The sequence below is a fragment of the Dipodomys spectabilis genome, unplaced genomic scaffold (genome assembly GCF_019054845.1).
Source record: "Dipodomys spectabilis isolate Male_0828 unplaced genomic scaffold, ASM1905484v1 ptg000051l, whole genome shotgun sequence".
In the NCBI taxonomy this organism is placed as follows: domain Eukaryota; kingdom Metazoa; phylum Chordata; class Mammalia; order Rodentia; family Heteromyidae; genus Dipodomys; species Dipodomys spectabilis.
In genome coordinates, this window is record NW_024870728.1 from 15,006,033 (window position 1) to 15,030,396 (window position 24,364).

The following is a 24,364-nucleotide window of genomic DNA, read 5'->3' on the forward strand; positions in this document are numbered from 1 at the left end:
GCTAATCCTCTCTGTGGTTCCAGCGCACCGGGGATAATCTGCTGCTTGTTTAGAAAGCACACAGCCAAGCTTCTTACAAGCTGGGTGAAAAGACTCTCCCGCGGAGCTTCACTTACGGCATCCACGCTGGCTGCTCAGCCTCTCAGGCTTAGTTGCAGATCACAGGTTTCACACGGGAAATGTGGCGGGTGGGCCAAGTGCCAGGAAGATGGAGTGCTCCTGTGACCTCTTGCATCAACCCTGGGGTGGGCCAATCTAAGACTGCCATACCTTCCAAGTTAAAACATGCGTTTCTAAAACTATGGACCCAACCATGAAGATGTTATTTTATTTTTTTAAACGGTTCTTTCAAAATTTCACACGATTGTTCACCTACACACAAACTAACCATAAATGATAGGGAGTAAAATCAGTGGTGGAAGAGCCGGAGATCTGTATGCGCCAAAATGATTCCCAGTTCATCGCAAGCTTCAATTACAACCTTGTCAGCAGCAGAACCGGAGGGAGCTGCAATGTAGGCCACACCGCTCTGAGGGAAAAGCAATATTGATTTTCAATACACATGGCATGTAAACCTGCAAATCTCCAAATCCCCATCCAGAACGACCAATTCTGTCAAAAAGGCAAGGTAGCAGAACTTGGGCCACTCATTGTTTACATGGAGAAGTCACCCACTTAACCCTCCAAACATTACTGATTTTGTACCACTGCTACTGCTTTGGTACATAACAAGCCTAAACGCCAGAAGCAGGCTTCAGAAGGTGTTTCCAGCTCAGTTCTATGAAGACATGCAGCTACTCCAACTCACCCTCTTAGCTCTGTCTACATTATCCCTGAAAGGGAAGAAGGCATCGGAGCTGAGAGAAACGTCAGTTAGTTTGTCAATCCACTCCTCCTCCTCCGCCTTTGTTAACAACTCAGGGACTTCCTCAAACAGTGCCTTCCATTTCACCAAGCCTTCCCCCTGTGGAGTGGGAAGAGAAGGTGGTTAGTCTGACATCATCTTTACTGAGTTCCACTTGATCAAAAGTACCATGCAGAAAGCCAAGCTCTCATGCACTTTCCTGTGATTTCTCACTTGTTAAATAATCACACACTTCAGTACAGATTTTTAGAAACTTTCCTTGAGGTTCTGCAAAATACTTCATTACAGAAGAAAAGTGCTCTGAGTTTACCAAGTAGAGATGACATCATTTTATGTCCTAGGTCAGTTTACTAGACAAAACATTCTTTGTTTGGAATCTTTCAGTTAGGTCTACTACTTTTTTTATTTTTGGGTCCGGTCGTGGGGCCTGAACTCTGGGCCTGAGCGCTGCCCCTTAGCTCTTCAGCTCAAGGCTAGCACTCTACCACTTGAGCCACAGCTCCACTTCCGGCTTTTTTCTTTTTGCTTATGTGGTGCTGAGGAATCGAACCCAGGGCCTCAGGCATGCAAGGCAAGCGCTCTACCACTGAGCCAACTTCCCAGCCCCAGGTCTACTACTTTTTATCCCTATAGCAAAGAAAATAGAAAATTATGTTCCAAAGCGTTTTCAAAAGAGTCCTTCAACGACATTATACAACAATTAATCTCAAGTATAAAGTTAGGTGCAGAAAAATCAAAATATGAATTACAGTATTTGAATATTGTGCCCCTGCCAAAATTTATGCTGAAATTTAATCTCTTCTGCAGCGTATTGAAAGAACTACAGGGATGGTGGTATGTGTCTGGAATCCCAGAACTCAGGAGGCAGAGAAGATTGCACGTTTGAGATTAGCCTGCCTCAAAACAGAAATGAGGCTTTTGGGAGGTGATTTAGTCACGGAGCTGTCTTTATGATTGGTCTAGCATCTTCCAAGGTAGGCAGAGATTAGTCTCCAACAGACCCCAAATCTGACATCACCTTGCTTGGACTTCCAGCCTCCAGGACTGTGAGAAGTAATGCAAATTACTCAGTTTGCGGTACTCTGTTACAGAAGCACAAATGGACTATACTATTATTTGTATTTTAAAAGATACTTGGCTATACTCCTGTTTATATACAAAGATTCTTCTAGGACCTCCACTTTCTGTTGAGGCAGGGAACACAGAGAGAGTCTCATTAGGCAGCTTACTAACTTGTGATCCTCCTGCTTTAGCTTCCCAAGTTCTGGCATGACAGGGTGGCCTGTCATTTCCAGCTGGCCCACTTCCAGGACCACTGACATGCATTTGCTCAGTAATATCAGACAGAAAATATCTATGTATTGAAGTGAAAAAGGAAAGATGTTTCAAGGACTTTTGGTTTACAAGGCACAGCCAGCCTCACTGTGATTCCTGTTCCTGACAGATAACTGCATGGGCAATGCATACCTTCGTGTGATCACCTCAGTTTTGATTAGTAGCTTCTCTGCTTCCTACCCAGTTTTGTGTTAAACAATTTCTATGTCTAGAAACAGGGCTAAATCTTTTCTTCTGGCATTTTCCTTGAGGTCTGCAATTAATGCTCCTATCTGGCCTTTCTCAAACAACATGAAAAGAAAAGAAAGCAGATCCAGTTAGTGGAATGAGCTGAGGACACGGCTCAAGTGGTAGAGTGGCAAGCACCCATAAGACTTTCAAATCTCAGTACTACCACACACACAAAAAACAAAAACCCCAATGGAGTGAGCTGAAAGAATGCAGTTCAATGGTACAGAGCCTGCCTAACATGTGCTAGGCCCAAGATTTGATCACTGGCACCTCTACTTCTAATCACCAAAGTTAAGTAAGACTCAAGATAATGGATACTACCAAAAAATTTAACGATTTTAGACAATTTCAAGAAATATTTCTCTCTGTACAATGAAATACTAGTTAGTAACTGACTAGTTACACGTACATATTAACACAGTCCACCCAGAACTCAATCATAAACCTTTACCTCATGGATGGTGCCAGTTACATACTGATCGATGGCATTGGAGATTTCTGCTCTCTTCACCCCAGGTTTAAACTTCATGGAAAGCACTTGCGGATGGTGTCTAAGCCACCAATTGTTTGCCTTATCTCCTGCAAGGCGTGTACAGTGTATCCGAGACTGCTGTCCAGCTCCAATGCCAATCACCTGAGGGACAGATATTGAAATGAGCACCTGTTCCAACAACACCTTCTCAAAGGACATCAATAGGGAAAAATTCACTGTGCATCGTTTTTGCTGGATCTCATTTAGAACCAGCAATGGGCACAAATTCCCAAGATTTTAGTCATTAGAGATGGGCAATTTTAACAACTGGAAACCACTAAAGTTATGAGAGTTCTTTCAGGCCATATGTAATTAATATCCACCTGACTGATCAGACCCCCAATTTGTGGACAAAAAAATGAATAAATGCTGAGATGAGCTATAAATACTATGAGGGAAAGCTCCCCATGCTACATCAAACCATGCACTTCCTCACCCCCTAAATTAGGAGAGACCTTCACAGTGAACTAGCTCAACCATGCATTGATTCAGATGTTAAGGAAGAGGTTAATATTACAGATGCTGTTTGACTTAATAATTGTCTTAATAAAACCCATAGTCAAGTTTATTTTGTTTACTGAAGTTAACCCCATACTAAAGTTTACTATGTTTAAAGTTAAAAAGGCACTAAATATACCTGCCCTGGCAGGCATCGGGGCTCAGCCCTGCCTACTTTCCACATGCCTACAGCTTGGCAAAGTCATTTAGCACAACGCCTGTTTTATAACAAAGTGCTAAAGCTTTCATGGAATTTACAGTGCACTAAACATGAAAACTATGGTAATGTGGGAATATTTCTCAACACCCTCCATTGGAGGGATTGCTATGAAAACAGCTGAATGCTGCTTTAAGATGGGGACCCTCTAAACCTTGACTGTAGCTGGAGTCAGGGTATAATGTGTGAAAACTACACTTAAAAAGTCTAACTTTCACTGTACATAAATTATGCCTCAATAAGCCTGATTTTCTCTTAGTCTAGATGTCATGCAAGAGGCTAGAGAGTGTAGTTAAGTGGTATAGTAATTGCCTAGCATTTGGGTAGCCCTGGGTCCAGGCCTTATCACTCCAAACAAAATGAATGGATGAATGAATGAATGCCTGAATGAACAAATAAAACATGAAAATACAGTCTGATAGCTGGTGGTTCCCTCTCTCTCTTCCAGTTTTATAACAATCAGAATCCTGCAAATCCAAAATGTGCCAACTCATTCTTGACTAATTTTAATACTAGTTCTAGATTTACTTCTTAATCTTCCGTAGTTTTAAGTCTATCCAAATGCTGAGTAAGCACTGATTAACTGGAAAAAGGTAAAATTTCCCTTTCAAGCTGTCTACTACCTGAGGCAGATGTATTTTTGAACATCATTTTGTAAAACCACAGACACCCCAAAGGGAAGTTTGGCAGCTTGGTTACCTGCCCATTCTTGGCATAGCAAACGGAGTTAGACTGAGTATACTTGACAGCAACAGTAGCTACGATGAGGTCTCTGAAGGCAGACTCTGGCAACTGAAATAAACAGAATGGCAAACTGAAGCAGGCTTGTTAATAAACACATTGAACTTTAAGCTTCTTACCTACAGCTAACAAAACAGACCAACAGCAGATCTACTTTGTAGTCATGATGCTTAAATGACAGTAACATGAACTGCTCATGCCACATACTTCCATGTTTACTAAGAAGGATCATATATTTCAGATCCTGTGGTGGAACTGTTGGCGCAGTGCCCAGTAGTAGCATAGACTCAAACTGTGACAATTTCTAACAATTCTACATCATGTCTGTATACATCACACAGGATATGCAAAGCTGTATTTGTTCCAAAAACTACAATATTTTGTTAACTAGAGTACTAGTTATAGCTTCAATTACCTAGAGCTCTAATAAAACTTATATTCAGAAACAATGCTAACATGTTCTTAGATACAGTGGATCATTGTGGTATACACACACAAGCCAAGGTGTTCTGGGAAAATCAAGTTTGGCTTCTTCAAAAGTAAATGTTTTGACTCTGAAGGAAATCCCTTGTTACAGAGGATAAAAAGACAAAATACAAACTGGGGGAAAAAACAATAGTACTTATAATGCATTAAAAACAGAAAAACAAAACAATACCTCAAAACTCAGTAACAAAACCTGAAACAACTTAAATGGAAATGAACAAAAGCTACAAAAAGATTTTTTACTAAAGATGGCAAACAATCTTATAAAATAAAAGTTCAATATGAGCTATTATTATACAAATTAAGTCAGAATTAGTGCGATATTACCACAATTATCAAATCTAAATGAAAATAAAAAGATACCTTCACAAAAGCTGGTAGCAACAGAATCACTCATCTATTACTGTTGAGAATGTAAAATGCTGCAAAGCTGTACATCCTCTCTGCAAAACCCTTTGGAATTCTTTTTTTTTTTTTTTTTTGTCAGTCATGGGGCTTGAACTCTGGGCCTGGGCGCTGTCCTTCAGCTCTTCAGCTCAAGGCTACTGCTCTACAACTTGAGCCACAGTGCCCACTTCCAGCTTTTTCTGTTTATGTGGTGCTGAGGAATCGAATCCAGGGCCTCTTGCATGTGAAGCAAGCACTGGACCACTGAGCCACCTTCCCAGCTCCCACCCCTTTGGCAATTTTAAAAGACTAAACAAATAACTATGTCTTGAAGCAACAAACATTCCTGCTTAGGAGTGAAATGGAAATTTTGGCAGAGAAATGGAAACTTATGTTCATATGAAACCCATATATGAATATACAGTGGCTGTCAAGGTTGAGGAGGCAGAGCAGCAGGGAAGGGAATGGCAACTGAAAAGCAGCAGGGGACCACGAACAACAGCAGTTTTCAAGTTTGCAATAACTAAGACGTAGGGCTGGGTGCAGCTTCTGGAAGCTTTACAGTGCTAAGGGACAAACTGGAGTTCGGGTACACTAGAAAAGAGAATTCTAACACATGTCCAGGGTTTCTGCAGAGTAGAGATGAGCCATAAATAGACCAGTCCTCACAAATGCTGAAGCCCAAACCAGCTGAATTACTGACAATCAGAGATGAGCACTCTCTCACCTGCCTGCCACAAAGTGCAAGTCAACTCTCTGGAGACAGGTAACACCACCCATGCTCTCAATACTCTTTCATAGTCAGTGCCCAGCATTCAATCAAAAATTCTAGGCACAGGTAAACCAGAAAACAAAGGGATGACAGCTTCAAAATACTGGAAAAAAAAGCATAGCCAATTCAGACCTGAAAACAGCCTTCAAAACTTGACAAACAGACCAATTAATCCTTCAAATCTGAAGGCCCAATATCTCAGGGGCTAGGGATATAACTCAGTGGCAGAGTATATGCCCCCCAAATCAAGAGGGGGAAAAAAAAGAATTTCAGAAAGCAAATACTAGCTCCATTTTCCCCCTTGAGTAAACATGGACAAATTTCTACAGTTGCTTATGCCACAATTCTGCTATTTACAATACAGATGACAATCACCTACATGGTATGTTGAGATATAATACATGCTCATTCAAAGAATGTGTACCTCCTACATGATGACAAAGAGCGTAAGTATGAAAACTTGTCTACACAAACATAAATGATCACTGCACAGGAAATGAAAACAACTAGATACCCTGAGAATTTCTGCCTATACGTGGTTTATCATGTGGTGTTTCAAAAAGGTGCTAACTAGTATGACCTTCTAAAGTTACTTATTAGCATTCAGTTCAATCTTTTTCTTACTTACATCTTTATTTTTGGTAACGATGTTGTTGAATAATGACCTGTTGATGACACCATTGTTTCTCTTCTGGCTTAAACGAAGACCAAAGAGAGTTCGAACTTCATTTTCATCTGGTTTATAAGATTGGTCCATCTAAGACACAAATTTAAAAAGTTAAAAAGTAATTATATCAATAATCTTCAAAGTCTTCATTTATGTACAAAAGGTTCTAGGCCTGCTGGCCACAGGGGCACAGGACTGTCATCCCAGCACTTGGGAGACTGAGCAAGAAAATCCCAAGTTGAGGCCAGCCACTGTGGCCATCAGGGCTCAAGCAGTAACGCATTAGCCCCATGAGCATGCACGCTGAACAAGCTTGAGGCCCTGAGTTCAAATGCCACTACTATCAGCAACAACAATAAGAAAGTAAAGGAAAACAAAAAGAATGAAGACTGAGATGGCAGCTAAGTATGGCTAAATGTGGTCAATTCTTACATGGAATCTATGGTAAGATGTAGAATTACTGGCATTTTAAGGATATACAGGATAAACAAAGGAGAAGGATATACAAATATGGCTCTCCATATTTGTGCATTCTGCATTTGTAGAATCAACCAACACATATTACAAATATTAAGAAAAAAATAACCGCATTTGTCCTGAATGCATATAGCCTTTTTTCCTTCTCATTATTCCCAACAATACGGTTTAACAACTACTTACATCTTATTTCTCCTAGAGGAAAGATTACAGATGGGAAAAGAGATACTAAATAGAAGAGCAAATTACTGGTCTAAAGAACAATTGGACTGACCTGAATAACACAGTAGTTTCCATTTTTCTTTTTAGAAAGTATTTTTAAGGCTTCTTCCTCATATCCTGGGGCAATAATACCATCAGAAACCTGCAAAGATATTCAATGTTAATTTTAACTGTAATTTTATTGTTATTATTGAGGTGTTGTATAAAAGGATTTTTTTTTGGTCGGTTGTGGGGCTTTAACTCTAGGCCTGGGAGCTCTTCAGCTCAAGGCAAGCACTTTACCACTTGAGCTACAGCACCACTTCTGGTTTTCTGGTGGTTTACTGGAGATAAGAATCTCACGGCCTTTCCTGCCCAGGCTGGCTTTGAACCATGATCCTCAGATCTCAGCCTCCTAGTGGCTAGGATTACAGGCATTAGCCCAGCTATCGGTAGCATTCTTTTTGGACAAAGTCACCCCTTCCTTCACTTTCAATACTCATTTTAAAAATTGGATTGCTGATGAAAAAACCTAGCAAGTTATCTGTCCCAGATACTGCAGCAGTACCATGAACAGATGACACTAATACTAAACTTGGGATACAGAATTACTTTCTATAGCTGACCTATCTTGTTTGCTGTCCTTTCATTTCAATGTTAGTTTTAACTAAGTTTTACTATATGGATGATTTTCTCAAGAAGGAAAACTAATTCATATTATTCATGGGGTTGAGTTTTGTACTAGAAAGAGCATTCTCCATTCCCGGTGCTGCAGTACCTGCTCATGTGGCTTAGAGGAGGCCTGTCCCTCAACACCAAGCACAGAGATAATTTTCCAACATAGGGTTAACACTTCATAACTAAGATAAATGTCACAGCTTTGAGATAACCTGTAATATGCCATGTCAGGTCCACTCTGGTTGGGATAGTAATGGTCATATAAATGATCTCTAAGTATTGCCAAGCTACAGACTCCTCTGCCCTTGAAATATGTTTTATTTCTTAAATCTGTTTCAGCTACCTTCTTTTTATCTTTTCTTCTGTCTTTCAACACCAGTGGCATCCCTGATTTTTCATTTCATGTTCGAATGATGAGGGCTGATTCACATATTAATTTCCCCCTTTCTACTCACATTGACATTAAGATTGCATTAATGGCATTCAAAGATATGCCTGAGAGAATGTAATAGGAACATATAAAGCAAAGCTTTATAAAAACAGTCAGATATCCATTTGAAACATTAAATCTCAAAATGAACAACTGAAAGATTCAGCTTCTACATAAAATATCAATATCTCCTTGATAATTTTAATTAATTAAATGTAATATAAATACTGCAGGTCAGTGTTTCTATGAACAAATGCCACTTTATCAATTTATTCATGGATCAAAATACACAGTATCTACTAACTTCTCTTGAGATAATTTTTGCAGTAGGGACATCACAAACATCAGATAATGCAATGAAGTCACCAAATGAAGACATTCTATCAGCCCCTGCAAATAAAAGTTACAAAAAGGTATTAGCATCATTAAGTATACTCAAAGATTTAAAAAAAAAAACCCTGTGCAATCATATAAAATCTATTTTCTCTAAAGTTAATTTTCTGTATAAGCTTTAATTAACAGACCAATGTCATTTTAGCAAGCAGTAACAGGTATTCATTAATTTTTAGTTTAGCATTTAGTAAACTTTCTTAAAAATCAAATTAAACATCTTCCAAGCTTTTCAGCCACATAGTCTATACCTTTCAGCCAAATGGTCTCAAATTTTTATTTGTAGTTCAAAAGCAGCCACAGAAAATATTAAAAAGTGGCTTTAATCCAAATATATTCATAGAAATAGAAAGCAAGACTGGATTCAGCCAAAGGGATATAGTTTGCTAGCCCTTGATATATAAGGTAAGTTATGTTAAGTTTACTAGAAATATTCCTTAACTATACTGCTACTAAACATTCAACTCAAGAATTAGATGTTTCTGAAATACATAAAATATAACTTAACCAATTCATAAAAGTGCATTCAAAAGCCTAATCTAAACTTATACAAACCAAATTCCATTTGTGTTTCCATTTAGTACATTATAACACTGACATACCATTAGGTTTGGTAGTATATACCTGTAATCCTACCACTCAGGAAGCACAAGCAGGAGGATTGTAAGTTTAAGGCCAGTATGGGTTACATGTAAGACCTGTTTCAAAGCCTTTTTTTAAACATATTTATTATGAGGTACTTATACATTCATTTTCAAATGAAAACAAAGATAGACTGATATCTCACAATGAAGAAAAACTGTTACTGGTTTATTCTATTCACGATAAAATACTGATTTTTTTTTTTTTACCACAAAGTCAAACATGGTGGTTTTCTGACCTCTTGCTCTTGCATATGCAATTGACACAGGTGTCAGAGTGTCATAGAGGTCGTAGACCATACAGACTTTGGCCTCATCTTTACTGAGTGGAACTCCAACAGCAGCACCTGGCAGAGAAACCCATGAAATATATCATAAACCTAACAATCTCAAGTTGCCACTTGGTCAATTCCAATATTCAAGCTTTTTTTTCCACAAAAATTGTCTACATAGCACATTTTCTAACATCTGTACTAAATTAAATAAAAATCTAGCATCTACCCTGAGTAACAGGAACAAGAACACAAGGACACATGCACCTCCATGTTCATTGCAGCACTGTTCACAATAGCCAAGATATGGAAACAACCTAGATGCCCCACTACAGATGGATGGATCCAAAAATTGTGATATCTATATACAATGGAATATTCTACAGCCACTAGAAAGGACAAAATTATGGCATTCACAGGGAAATGGATGGAACTAGAACAAATCATTTTGAGTGAGGTAAGCCAAGAGCAGAGAGACAAACGGCACATAGTCTCCCTCATATGTCGATGTTAAATCCAAAATGCAAGGAGATATGACAAAGTAAACAGGATTCAAGAAACAAAGGACCTCCACTCAATTTGTTGTATCATTTCTGAATGACTCCATGTTCTTGACCACATATATAGGATATCTATATATATCTATACACACAGACACACACACACACACCACACACACACACACACACACACACACACACACCTGAGGGAAGCACAGAATCAGAGGGAAATGGGAAAATTACAACAGAAGGGCCCAACAGCTGCACTGGACATTGATGAAAATGAACTAAGCAACTCAAGGGCAGTGATGTGAGGGAGGGAATGAGAGGGAAAAAGGAAACAGCTTATACTAAGCAAAAGGAAAGAAATGTACATATCACCTGATGTGGAAGAAATAGTTGTATTGTCAAAGCGTATGGAATTCACAAACATTATAGACCATGATAATGACAATTTGCCTCATGAAGGTTTGAATGTGTTTGTGACTATTACTATCTCACAATACTACGAAATTTGTGAAATTTATATAATCAGTTAATCTCTATAGGTAATTAAATATCAAAATATAGTTGTAGGAGGTAGGGGGCATTCTCTTCTCTGTCCCCTAACAGCACAGAGCCACTGGAGGCCACTGGAGGTAAAGGAAGCTGTCCACTGCTGACTCTTCCTGTTCTGCTGGGTGTCGCACATCAATTATTTCCACCCCACTCACATCACTAACATCCACTGACACTGAGAATCACTGCACATTAGACCAACAGACCTGCTGATACCTTCAGATGACTACAATGCAGAATTAAGGACCTAAATGGAGTAGCAAACAGGTATCTCACAGAATGGCTAATAAAAGTTACAAGTAAAGCAAGAAACACTTTTTAAAGTATAGAAAAATATTCTTTGGTCTATTAAGTTAAGCCATCTCATTCACTTTTAAACCGTCAGGTTGACATTGGTAAGGTTCTCCTATCTCATAATCACTCCATACAATTATATCTATCAGGTTTTGGTCATATTAGTACTAATATCATTATCCACACACCTGCCCAAAGTGCTTTTAGATACAATAAAACACCTATACTGGTGTTATAGGTTGTCAACGTTCAAAAGAACTTTAAGAGCAGGGCATTTATTTACAGCTCCGCCTACAATCCTGCTACACAGAAGGCTAAGATCTGAGGACTGCGGTTCAAAGCCAGCCCAAGCAAGAAAGTCTGAGAAACTCTTTATCGCCAATAAACTTTCTCCAAAAAGCCACAAGTGGAGTTGTGGGTCACGTGGTAGAGCACTAGCCTTGAGCAAAAGAAGCTCAAGAACAGTGTCTAGACCCTGAGTTCTAGCCCTCCGCCCAGCATTAAAAAAAAAAAAAAAACAAAAAAAGGATTTTAAAAGAAATGTAGGGCATCTGAGCTCAGTGCTTACCTGCGGGGCTGACATGCTTGAAGGAGGCTGCAGCTGGAATGTCTAAGGCTTCTTTGAGTTCCTTTACCAGCTGCCAAGCATTCAGAGCATCACATAGGTTTATAAACCCAGGGGATCCATTCAGAACTATACATAAAGACATAGAAACTTAACCAAGCAGGGTCAACAGAATCAGATATGTGTGCCTTTCTTAAAGTATAAAACTACATTAAGACCCTAAATGTTTTAATATATTTAAAATACAAACAGATACAGAAAACATATTAATAACTTGATGATAAAGGAGAGCAAAACAGCTAAGTGTGAGCCCATGTTTAAAAAATGTACACATGGGCTGGGAAGTTGGCTTAGTGGTAGAGTGCTTGCCTTGCATGCATAACGCCCTAGGTTTAATTCCTCAGCACCACATAAGCAGAAAAAAGCCAGAAGAGGCACTGTGGCTCAAGTGGTAGGGCCCTAGCCTTGAGCTGAAGAGCTGAGGGACAGTGCCTAGGCCCAGAGTTCGGCCCCCACAACTGACCAAAAAAAAAAAAATGTACACACATATGCACACACACTACCCAAGCACCTGATCTGACTAGAAGTAAATCAATAAAGAAAGGAGTTACAAGACTAGCAATGAGCCAGCTTCATGTAAAAATTAAGAACCTTAAACAACTGCAGCAGGTAGTATAAATTTTAGGTTATAAACCCTCTCAATTTAAAATATTTTACCACAAGCTAAAGCAAGAACGAGGTAGAAGGAAAGAAGGGCAAAAACGTATAGTGCAGCAGACACAAGAAGCCCTGCCAAAAGTGGAACTACAGATACAAGACCACAGTTTTAGAGTCTGTCACTGTCTGGTTTCTAGCCAGTGATACAATTTTTTGTGTCCTGTGGCTCAAGCTGAAGAGCTGAAGAGCACAAGGACAGCGCCCAAGCCCAGAGTTCAAGTCCCACGACAACAAAAAAAAAAAAAAAGAAAAGAAAAAGAAATTCAGTACACACAAAAAAACAGTTGGATGCCACTAATTGAAAACAAAAATGTGTGATTTCATCTCCTTCATGTGTTATGTTAGATGGGTAAGACTTGCTGATTCTACAGCATCAGTCACTGTTCTTGGTACCCAGGACGCATTCCTCATTCCTCCCACACTCCCCCAAAATGTAACACCCTCAGAGCTTTTGGGGGAGGGGGAGTGATGACAAGAAACAGAATAGACAATAAACAAACAAAACAATAAACAACAAACAAAACATGTTAGTTATTGATCCAAATGAGTTGAAAATGTATGTCATAAAAAAACTGCACATAGTCAGAGAATCAGCTCCTTTGGCCTTTTCTTGCCTTTGTTGTCCTGACTCCATGATATAGGCTTGCCTGGAAGAGTAGCGACAACAGCTCAGCTCTAACTGCCTCACCACCTTATCTGAATATGCAGAGAAGGTAAGAGTGTCATGGTCGGATGTTGATGATGACAGCTAAGATTTATTTAAAACGCACTGGGCCAGATACTCTAGATTCATCATATTATTAAAAATTTTTCTTAGTCAGTTTTGTGCTATAATAACAAATACTGGTGACAAGGTAATTTATAAAGAAAAGTAACTTATTTCAAAGTTCTAGAGTTTGGAAATTTCAAAATTCTGGGGCCTGTGTGCTGTATCACAACACAGGAGATACCACAGGTTTGAGGGGACCATTGCCCCTTGACAGCACCATTAGTCCACTGATGAGGGAATGCCCTCGTGACCTCATCACTTCCTAAAACTTGCTCAAAACCACACAGATGTAGAGGATGGAGGCTAGAATTATGCTAACTCAAACCGCCTACCTTGCTTCTTCCATCACACACACACTGGTAACAAGGGAAAAAGGAAGCTGACCAGAAGGCCTGCTTCTTTCAACCTGGGATCTGGCATGTTTTCAAGCATGAATAAAGTTGTCTGCTCAGATCCAGGGCCAACCCCCCTGGGTACTGCTTAACCTCCAAGCCCCACACCTGAACTCCTTTGCCATTCTCAACACTCCCTCTTCTGAGATGACATGCTCTAACAGCCGGACTAAGGAACAGAGCAGGGAAAAATACTGAAAACCCCCTCTTAACTCACAAACCCAAAGTTCTGGTTTCTGTTTGAAGAAATACCCACCAACGTATTTGCTAACTTCAAACTTGCATTTTGGCCCAATACAACAATGCTTCTAGCCCCATCATCCCCACATCAATGTTTCTTTATTATTCCCCAAATTAATAGTCCCTTTTCTGTTCTCAGTGGTATTCCAGATTCAGATTTTCCTCTGCTGGTTCCTCTACTGCTTACCAAGCAGGTGGTAAAGCACTTCAAGGCATGGTCATGATCCTCTATGAAATCTAGGCCATACCATTCTGTCTCAGGTCTTCAAACAACATCTATAAACCAAGACATTCCATCCACATGTCCAACTTAACCTCTTCTCACAATTGTGATGTGTGGGTTATATGGTAGGACAAGGTACAACCCCATTATTTGTGCTCACAAGTCCAACTGGCATCTCAGATTTACATGGCTTTAAGACATAGTATGTAATAAAACTTTGAAATTTGATCCAAATCAGACATGACACACGACACAGAGAAAAACACATGTATTCAGACAGCACACTGTGCCCTACAACACAGGGCTTCACCTGTGATGGGGAGCTTGGGCTTCAGGGTGTACAGCTGGGCAGGAGTCTGATGAGGGTTCATTCCATACCTCAGGGGCATCTGAGATTTTCCTTTGCTGTACTGTTTCCTCAAGTAATCTGAAATTGCTTCATCATATTGTGCTGTGAGAGTGAAGGCCTATAAAAAAAAGGGTAAGTTGTTAGAGACTGAGAACATCTCGAAGGGGGGACAAGATGTTCTAATGCATACACTGGACCTACATATACACATATATACCTACACATACCCATACACACACACACACAGACACACACACACACAAAGATACCAATTAACAGTTCATGGCAAACCTAAATTATCTTTCCCCAATTCTGTTTCAATCTCTTTGTCAAATATTCCTATTTGGTCTCTCCTTTTTATTTTTATTTGTTTGGTATCAGTCCTGGTGCTTGAACTCAGGGCCTGGTTGCTGTCACTGAGTTTTTTTGCTCAAGGCTAGTGTGTTCTACCACTTGAGCCAAAGCTCCACTTTCAGTTTTTTGGTGGTTAACTGGAAAGAAGCATCTCAACGGCCTTTACTGCTTGGATTGGCTTCCACGATCCTCAGATCTCATCTTCCTGTGTGGCTAGGATTAGACATGAGCCACCAGCATCTAGCTAGTCTCTCCATTTTTAATAAAAAGGTAGCAGCCCCAAGCAATGCCTCATTAGCTGACATACTCTAGGAGGAGTACTGTTTACTAGTTACTGTGCTAGGTGGATGTTATAGTATTACAGAAGCATGTCCTACCTTCAAAGCTAACTGGCGCCTTGTCTCCAAGGATGTGTCATGACTGTCAGAGCTTTTCATCTCTGTGGACACTGCCACATAGTCCTCTGGCTCACACACCACTGTTACTCGAGCATGGTTTTTAGCTGCAGCTCTCAACAAGGCTACTCCACCTTTAAAGGACAAAAGACATTATTTCTTTTTTTTTTTTTTTTTTGTCGGTCGTGGGGCTTTAACTCTGGGCCTGAGCGCTGTCCCTCAGCTCTTCAGCTCAAGGCTAGCGCTCTACCACTTGAGCCACAGCGCCACTTCCATTTATTATTATATATCCATATATTGGCATTTCCTTATGAGGTGATAAACCTCTTTCAAGCTTCTACTTTAATTTATTACATAAAAGAACAAATAAGGAAAAAGTGATCGATATAAACTGGCTAAGAAAGGACTCTTTAAGCAAGGTGTGGGAGGCTGGGGCAGTGAATCTTGTGTTTGAGGTCCATCTGAGTTACTTAGAGAGTTTAAGAGTAGCCTGGGCCACCTAGTGAAGCCCTGTCTCAAAAGACTACACACACATACACACACTTGCTGAACAGCAGAAAGTAAACTTTATTAGAAATTAAATAATCTCATCTTTTGTCAGTCTTCAAAATGATTTGTCTAACTTACCAATATCAATTTGCTCAATAGCCTCCTCAATAGTCACCTCTGGAGAAGCCACGGTCTTCACAAAGGGATACAGATTACAGGCCACAACTCTAAGATCAACAGAAATTTATTTGCATTAACAATCTTAACCTATATGGTTTATATATATAAACATGACCAAATACCATATAAAATAAAATATAAACTGTAAACTTGACATTTTAAAACTCAGTAAAAATACATACTAACTCTGGAGGTCCTATGGTTTAGAATACATATTATTTGTCACATACACCATTCTCTCAGAACCATACTTCAATGTTACTGCTTGGGTAACCTGAACTCCCCTGTACTACCTGGCCATCAAAAATTTACTTTTTTTTTTTTTTTAACCTGGTATGGTGACACACACCTGTAATCTCCTCTAAACAAACAAATAAATAAAATGATTTAAAAAAAAAAAAAAAGAGCTGGGCACTGGTGGCTCATACCTGTAATCCTAGCTACTCAGGAGGCTGAGATATGAGAATCATCGTTCAAAGCCAGCCTGGACAGGAAGGTCCAAAAGACTTACCTCCAATTAACTACCAAAAAATCGGAAGTGGCACTATGGCTTAAGTGGTCGAGTGCTAGCCTTGAGCTGAAGAGCTGAGGGACAGTGCCCAAGCCCAGAGTTCAAGCCCCATGACGGATAAAAAAAAAAGACAAAAATTACACTTAAGACTGTGATTGCTATTTTCTAGGACATCCAAATTTGTATTTTTTCCCAATTGGTTATATACAATGATGCAAAACAATGGAGTATTTTAAGGGCATTTTTCCCACAGGGAAATCATGAAGATAATTATAACAGGAAGGCTGAAATAATAACATATAAGTTAGAACAATTAAGAACAACCAGTGAAGCGGAGATTTACCTCCAGGACTGCAACATGAGAAGCTCTGTAGCCCTCTAGCCTAATTAGGAAAAGCTGATGCAGTTCATTCTAGAGGACTTTTATCTAGATGTCCAAACTAGACAAATATGAAAAAAAAAACACTTGAATGTGGTGATGGTAATACAACTTGTATGAATATACTTAAGATCTTTGAATGCTGTATTTTAAATTGGTGACCTGCATATGTGAATTACAACTCAATTAAACTATTACACGTTTCAATGAACAATAAGATGGGTGTGGTGGCATAATGATTGTAATCCCAGCACTTAGAATGCTAAAGTAGGAGGCTTAAGAAGAGTTCAAGGCCAGCCTGGTCAACATAGACACACAGACACACACACACATCCCAAAAGTTATACAGTTAAGAAATGTAAATCTGGCAAAATTAAAATACTTACACAGGCAAAACACAGAAGAGATTCACTAAAGTTACAGCGAGTAAAAGAAAAAAGAAATATTCATATTCTGTCTCAGTTCCTTAATGTGTTAAAATACTCAACTTCAAATTTTACCTTATAAGATTGAAATCAAGTCGGGACATGTCGACATTATCTTCTGGGATATTACGAGCCAGAATTCCTAATTTTACAAAGTTAGAAAAAGTATTAAGTTCAAGATATTCCTTTCAATACCATGCCCACAGTTAACTCTGCTAATGTTCTTTTTTGGGGGCTTTAAGACAAGGTTTCACTATGTTGCCCAGGCTAGTCTTAAACTCCAGGCCTTGAGTGTTTGGATTATAAGTACATGTCACTGCCCCTGGCACCTCTGACAGTCTTAAAGAATATAAAATGCCCAGTCAAAGAATTATCAAACAACAGCAGCAGCAAAATACTAGGTATTGTAAAATCTTTTCAATCAATACCTAGTTCCTTTAATTGTAGTTCTGTGGTCTTTTCTATTTTGGTAAAGGTATCAAAAACCAGAGAATTATACTTGCTAGGTAAATCCTTTTCCACTGAGCTATATATCCCAACCCAAATTCCTTTTCTGTTTTTTTTTTTTTTTTTTTTGGGCCAGTTCTGGGGCTTGAACTCAAGGCCTGGGCACTGTCCTTGAGCTTCTTTTTGTTCAAGGCTGGGACTACCACTCGAGACACAGCACAACTTACAGCTTTTTCTGTTTATATGGTATTGAGGAATCAAACACAGGGCTTCATGCATGCTAGGCAAGCACTTTCGCTAAGCCACATTCCCAGCAAGAAAACACAAAGGAATTTTTCTGCAACTACTGTGGGTCTATCAGTTCATTTGTTCTCAAGCCAATGACTTTTCTATGATCCTCAGCCTTTGAGCCTCCATTCAGCTGCATTTTTCTACAACTGTGGAGTTAGCAATATTCTACTGGTAAACATTTTGGCTTTATGAGCAGTGCTGTGTCTAATAAACAAATGTAAGCACACTGAAAGTCAGTTATACTGTGCCACTAAACTTGTATTACTTTAAAAGTCTATACACTTTGTGGTCAGAACTACATACTATATATTATGAAATATGGAAGCAAATGTAACAAAACCAAAATAACTCGAGGATTAGATTCAAGCTTATGATTTACTTCTTCCCCTTATTTTCTGTGAGGTTATTAATTAAAATATTCCTGAAGTCTGCTAATTGTTTTATACCAAAAGTATCAACTACTTACCAGCATGGACTGCAGGATGTAGGGTTTTCACACGGCCCCCTAACATTTCAGGAAATCCTGTTATTTCAGAGACATCTCTAAAACAGATTTAACCAAACATTATTACAGTTTCTGAACTGTCACTTTACATTATTCAAAGGATCTATCATCAAGTCTATTGCTCTTATTTCAAGAAATTCTGAGCCTGAATTGAATAAAAAAATTACTCTAGTTTTTTAAGTTTTTCACTATATTTAATCCCTTTGTCCCCGAGTCTGTGTATGTTTCTTTCCTCCCCTACTCTTCCTTTCTTCCCTTCTTTCTTTCTCCCTCTCTCCCTCCTTCCTTCTGCTGGTTTAAGCCTTGAATTCAAGGCCTCTACAGATCTTGCTCACTTTTTTGCTTACAACTGACTCTACCACTTGAGCCATGCCTCTAGTCCAGCATTTTTGCTAATTGGAGAACTTTCCTGCCTAAGCTGGGTTTGAACCTTGAACCTTAGATCTCAGCCTCTCAAGCAGCTAGGACTACATGCATAAGTCAACAATGTTTGGTCTACACCGGATTTAAGTAAAATTTTATTTTCAAAAATGATTATGGTGTTTTTAAACTGGTATGTTCACAGGGAGAATTATAAATACTAAAGCATTGGTCTTACAGCTTTCAGAAGACAATCCTAATCCATATAATTAAATATTGCTAAGAATGAATTCAGCCAGACATGGTGGTCATGCCTACAGATCCCAACACTAGAGAGACAGAGGAAGGATCTAGAGTTGAAGGTCGGTCTGGATTCCATAATAATACGGTTATACAAACAAAAAACAAAAAAATTCAACTGAGAAGCAATTAGAAAGTAATCTCAGAAACTGACCAAAGCAGGAAAAAGAATTTAGTTTTATGATTAAAAAAAAAATCCCAGGGCTGGGAAGGTGGCTCAATGGTAGAGCACTTGCCTTGCAAGCCTGAGGCCCTGGGTTCGATTCCTCAGCACCACATAAGCAAAAAGAAAAAAGCCAGAAGTGGCGCTGGGGCTCAAGTGGTAGAGCGCTAGCCTTGAGCTGAAGATGAAGAGCTGAGGGACAGTGCCCAGGCCCAGAGTTCAGGCTCCACGACTGGACAAAAAAAAAAAAAAAAAAAATCCCAGGCATCCCAGGTCCAACTCCTAGTGCAAGAATGGAGTTTTTCTTGGCCATAAGTATTAGTTCATACCTATAATCTCAGCACTCAGGAGGCTAGCCTGGGATATACAACAAAGAAATAAGAATTAAAAATTTAAATAAATGGGGAAAGAAGACTGTTCAGTGAAGTGATGCTGATGTTAACATAACTGGGAAACACACACACAAATAAATTACTTTTGGATCAAAGGTTTAAGTATTAAACGTTGCAATTCTATAAATGTTTTTAAAAAACACAAAATATGAGAAAGGGCTAAATGAAGAGGAATATTCATATATCAATTCCTATCAACTGAGCTCCAGAAAGTTGTACCCATATGTGGCAGAATTTACACAGAAAAATGTCTATAGTATATAAAGGAAAAAAAAAAAGCCAGGAAGCACAATTGTATCTCTCTGTGAGCTGTGAAATAAGCATAAAGCATATGCTTATAAAATATTAATATACATTAATAATAAAAGCCATTTCTACTTCTGACATTTTTTATCGTTTCCTACATTTTCCAGATTTTCTACAGTCAATATGTTGTAAGTCAACATGCTATAAGAAAATAAACATTTTAAGACAGCGAATTCTGACAACAGGATACTGAATTTCCTGGGTAGACTCCCTACTAAGGAGAGCCATTTGTGGATGGATATAGCAAGCATGAGGCCTGGGTTCAATCCCTAATGTAGGAGAGAAGGGAGGAGGAAGAATGATTTATGTGCAAATGAGCCGTGACTGGCCAAGAACATACAGTTCTAGCATCATCTGAAAACTGGTGAACCATGGTTCAAATTCAAAATTTCCTTCATGTAATTCAGGAAATTAAATCTATTTCCCCCAGTTGAGGAAAATAGATGAAAACTTATAGGTAGCAGATCTAGTCATAGAAGTAAACACTGAGTCAATAAAGAAGCTTGTTACTCCTTGGTGCTTAAGAATTTGTATCTAATAGTCGTAGCCTTCAGAAGTATATATTGTACACTCACTCACTGACTACAATCTCATCAGTTTACCGCATAACAAGGGTTAACGAGGGTTAAAAATCTTGAGCTTACTGATCACACTAGCTGTGTGATCTTGGGAAAACTACTTGTTTGTGCCTCAGTTTCTTTTTCTATCTCCTGAGGATACTACCTGTATCAAAATGTCTTGCAATGACAGGTGTCAATATACATACCCAACGCATCAGTGAACTGGGTCTAAATAAAACCAATAATGGTGAACTCATTCATCCTTTAATGGGGATATATATATATATTCTTAATATACACACACATTTATCACAATAAAGGTAAGCAAGGAATGGCATGGAACAAGAATGATGAGTATGCCAGGTACATAGTGTCATTTTTTTTTTTATTTTTGATCAGTCTGAAATGTTTCCATAATACAAAGTTGGGGGCAGGGAAGCCACAGATGAGGACTTTCCTTAATTTGGAGAAAATCCAACTAATACAATGGTAACCCCACCTTGGTTCAATGGAAAAATTCAGGTCTGGACTTAGACCTCTCACCCTGCTGCTGTTTACGTCAACCCACCTGCCCTCTGAGAATCAAGGATCAAAACAACATGCAAACAGATTTTGAGAAACTTATGCATTTACTGAATAAATAAGGATATTCTTGCCACTTGGACTTGTCAAATGTAGGGAAGCTATATATTGCTCTCAGAGAAGCACTTCCCAAGTAATGGTGGATAATCCACCTCTGTATTTAGATCTTTTCCACATTAAAGTAGATACCGAAACAAATGTATCTGGGAGGTAGATAAATCACCCCTTTGAATACAGGCTGTAGTTTACCATCGCTGTTTCCGCTGGTTTTTTGCATTTCCTACTCCCCCTGCATTTGCAATGCCAATTCTTTGAGGATGGGAATGGCCTCTTGATTTAGTTCCTGTATATCCCTTCCCATTTCCTGGTCAGGTAACAGAAAAGCTTTTGAAGGAACAGTAAATGACTTGTAGCTTCATGAGATTACTGCAGATGCAAGAGAGGCAGATGTGACACTGCCTGAAGTTTTGTTAAAATAATGGGATACATTACGTCACACACATAGTGTAAACTTTTGAGTTGGTCGAGCATCCAATCTGTTAAAGAAAGTTGGCTAAACAAGAACTAAGGCTCCAAAGCCAGGCCCGCTCAACCCTATGTCTAAGGCCTTCCTCAACTTTGTGAACTTGTGCAGAAGTCACAAAATTGAGATCTCCGCACCTCCCCTCCCTCTCTGCTCATCAAGTGTGGATAAGGCGGGTACCGGCCCCGCGGCGAGGGTTGTGGGGACGGGCACTCGGTACTTTATTCTCAGTACCTGGATTCCATTCGTCTCTGGTTCTCGGAGATGGCACTTTGGGGTTGGACCTCACAAGCCACGACGGCTGGGCCTTACCTGACCGCCAAGCCAGCGTCCCTGAGAGCTTTTGCGGTCCCTCCGGAAGCGACGAGGTTCAAGCCCAGAGACGCGAGGCTTCTGGCAAACTCCACAAGGCCGGTTTTGTCCGAGGCGCTAAATAAGGCTGAAACAGAAGACATGGTTTCCCCGCGTGACTTGCGGTACGCGGCATCGCATTCGCTAAGGCCTGGGGGAGGAGGACGAGCGGCGCACCGGCGGCCCGGCTGGGCCCACGGGCGAGGCCGCCCCGGGCCGGGGCCGCCCAGCACCCGGGGAGGCCCGCGGGGCTGAGGCGGGCCGGGGCTTCCGCGGTCCGCCCGCCACCGCCCTGGCGGGGCCCAGGGGCCGCGGACAAGGCGCCGACCCACGGCGGGGGAGATGGGGGTCTCACCGAGCTGGCCGGGAGCCATGGCGGCAGCACGGGGGAGCGAGCAGCGCGGTGGGAGCGGCGACGCCACGTGTGGAGGGAGGCGGGAGGCCCGGGCCGGGAGGTTGAGGAAGCAGATGGGCGGGGCCGACCCGTCATGTGACCCCCCCTCCCTTAACCCCGCCCCCGGCCCCGCCCCGCCCCATTAGGGAACTTGACGCTGCAGGCGGCGGGGAAGGCGGGGCCTGGCCCCGAGGGGGCGGGGCCTGGCCCCGAGGGAGCGCGGCCGCCCCGGGAGCTGGGGCTCGCTGCGGGGATTCTGGTCCACGCGACCGGGCGTCAGGTCCTGGCTCTTCCAGAGGCGGCCGCGCTGAGACCTCCATTGCAATGGCTGCTGCCGTAGCAGCCTAACCCCTGGTTGGGATGGTGACAGAAAGTGTCACAGTTATACCCAGGCTGGGAACAAGTGAAAGAAACCCACGATCTTAGAGGGGCAAAGCTAGAGGGGACATCGGGCAGCCTCTGCCAGGCTTCCCCGTCCGGCGTTCCGGAAGGTAAAACCGAGGCCTAAACGTTGGCTGGCTTCTGAAAATCCACAGATCAGAACCAACGAGGCAAGGAAGCGGAAAGCTGGGGTTCTGTGTGCGGTTAAGAATTGTTATTATAAAGGTGACGGACAGGGCGGCTATAGCTTCTTAAGGAAAGCAATGTCACCCCTTCCTTCGCTCTCCTGCAGTGTTTCACTTTCCCTTCCCACCTACAAGCTATACAGTTCATTTTCAACATAGTGTCTAGTGAGTACCAAGGCTGCGTTGGTTTACCCTTTGACAGCTGAGGGTTGTTTTGTTTTTTCATTCCAATATTATAAAATTGCCTGAAATTTGAATCAAGGTAGTGTTTTTCTCAAACTCCTAAATTTGATTTGGCCTCTTAGGTGCAGATGAAAGAAATGCTAACAATGAATGGGAGAAGGTATTTTATAGCTTGTTAAAAACCATGTCAGCAAAACTACACATTCTGTTGAGAGCAGGTGGCTCAAGCCCGAAATTTTAGCTAGTAAAGGAGGCTGAGATCTAAGGATCAAGGTGCAAAATCAACCAGAGAAGGAAAATCTGGGAGACTTATCCCCAATTAACCACTTGAAAGCTGAAAGTAGAGCTGTGGCTCATGGGGGAAAGCACTGGCCTTGAGTACAAAAGCTCAGGGATAGTGCCCAGGCCCTGAGTTCAAGCCCCACACAAATACATATTGCTGTCTACACAGGCCTAGTTTTTATGCTCTTTATTAGGATAATATTACAATATAGTGCCTGCAGCCATTTTATTCTTAGTCTAAGCTCTCACACTATGCTGACTTGCCTGCCTGCCTTCCTTCCTTTTCTTACCCTTCCTTCCTTCCTTCCTTCCTTCCTTCCTTCCTTCCTTCCTTCCTTCCTTTCTTCCTTCTTTCTCTCTCTCTCTCATCAATTCTGGGGATTGAACTCAGACTTCATACTCTACCTTGGCTTTTTTCACTCATAGCTAGCATTCTACCACCTGAGTCATGCATCCACTTCCTTATTCCTGTTTTTCCTTTCCCTTTCAAATACTTTCAGTCATTTCCTTATTCCCTCAAATAAATTCCTGTTGACTTGAATTAACTCTATTCCAGTCACTTTTTACTTCCCTAAATCCATACCTATTGTGTAGAATCAATCTATTTTTGACCTCTAAATACATCCTTGCTTCGAACACTTCTCACATTTTTAAGAGAGAAATAATAATCTTTACATTATCTTTAGGATGTGCTTGTTAACTTTTTATTTTGTTTTTTATTTGCCAACTTGTATTTAGAGAGACAAAATTCATAGCAGTAGTAAAGGACATTTCCCTGTCCTTAGGTTTTTAAAGGAAATAAAAATTAGAGAAAGAAGATGAATTGATTTTTTTTCTGGGATGCTTTGATGAGAAGAAATCAACAGTGCCTGAACAATAGACATTTTTCTTTCCATGCAGATTCTTTTTGGTACATATTTATTGAATCCCAAGTAGCAGAAATGCTGGGTGATGAAGAGAGATAACTATCACCTAGCCACAGTACTGAAGAAACTCAGG

At 40.4% G+C, this 24,364-nt stretch overlaps 1 protein-coding gene across 1 annotated transcript; it reads right to left on the reverse strand.

Moving 5' to 3' along the window:
* Positions 1 to 300: 300 nt before the first annotated feature.
* Atic (5-aminoimidazole-4-carboxamide ribonucleotide formyltransferase/IMP cyclohydrolase) lies at positions 301 to 22,410 on the reverse strand. The gene is made up of 16 exons (XM_042679260.1): positions 22,296 to 22,410; positions 21,902 to 22,028; positions 18,365 to 18,441; positions 17,236 to 17,302; positions 15,804 to 15,892; positions 15,159 to 15,310; positions 14,389 to 14,545; positions 11,741 to 11,866; positions 9,788 to 9,895; positions 8,822 to 8,907; positions 7,483 to 7,572; positions 6,693 to 6,821; positions 4,378 to 4,470; positions 2,883 to 3,065; positions 809 to 964; positions 301 to 529 (listed from the first exon to the last, which is right to left on the reverse strand). Exons 1-16 carry the CDS (start codon positions 22,312 to 22,314, stop codon positions 410 to 412), a joined length of 1,779 nt encoding a protein of 592 aa, XP_042535194.1. The 5' UTR covers positions 22,315 to 22,410; the 3' UTR covers positions 301 to 409.
* Between the last annotated feature and the right edge of the window lie 1,954 nt (positions 22,411 to 24,364).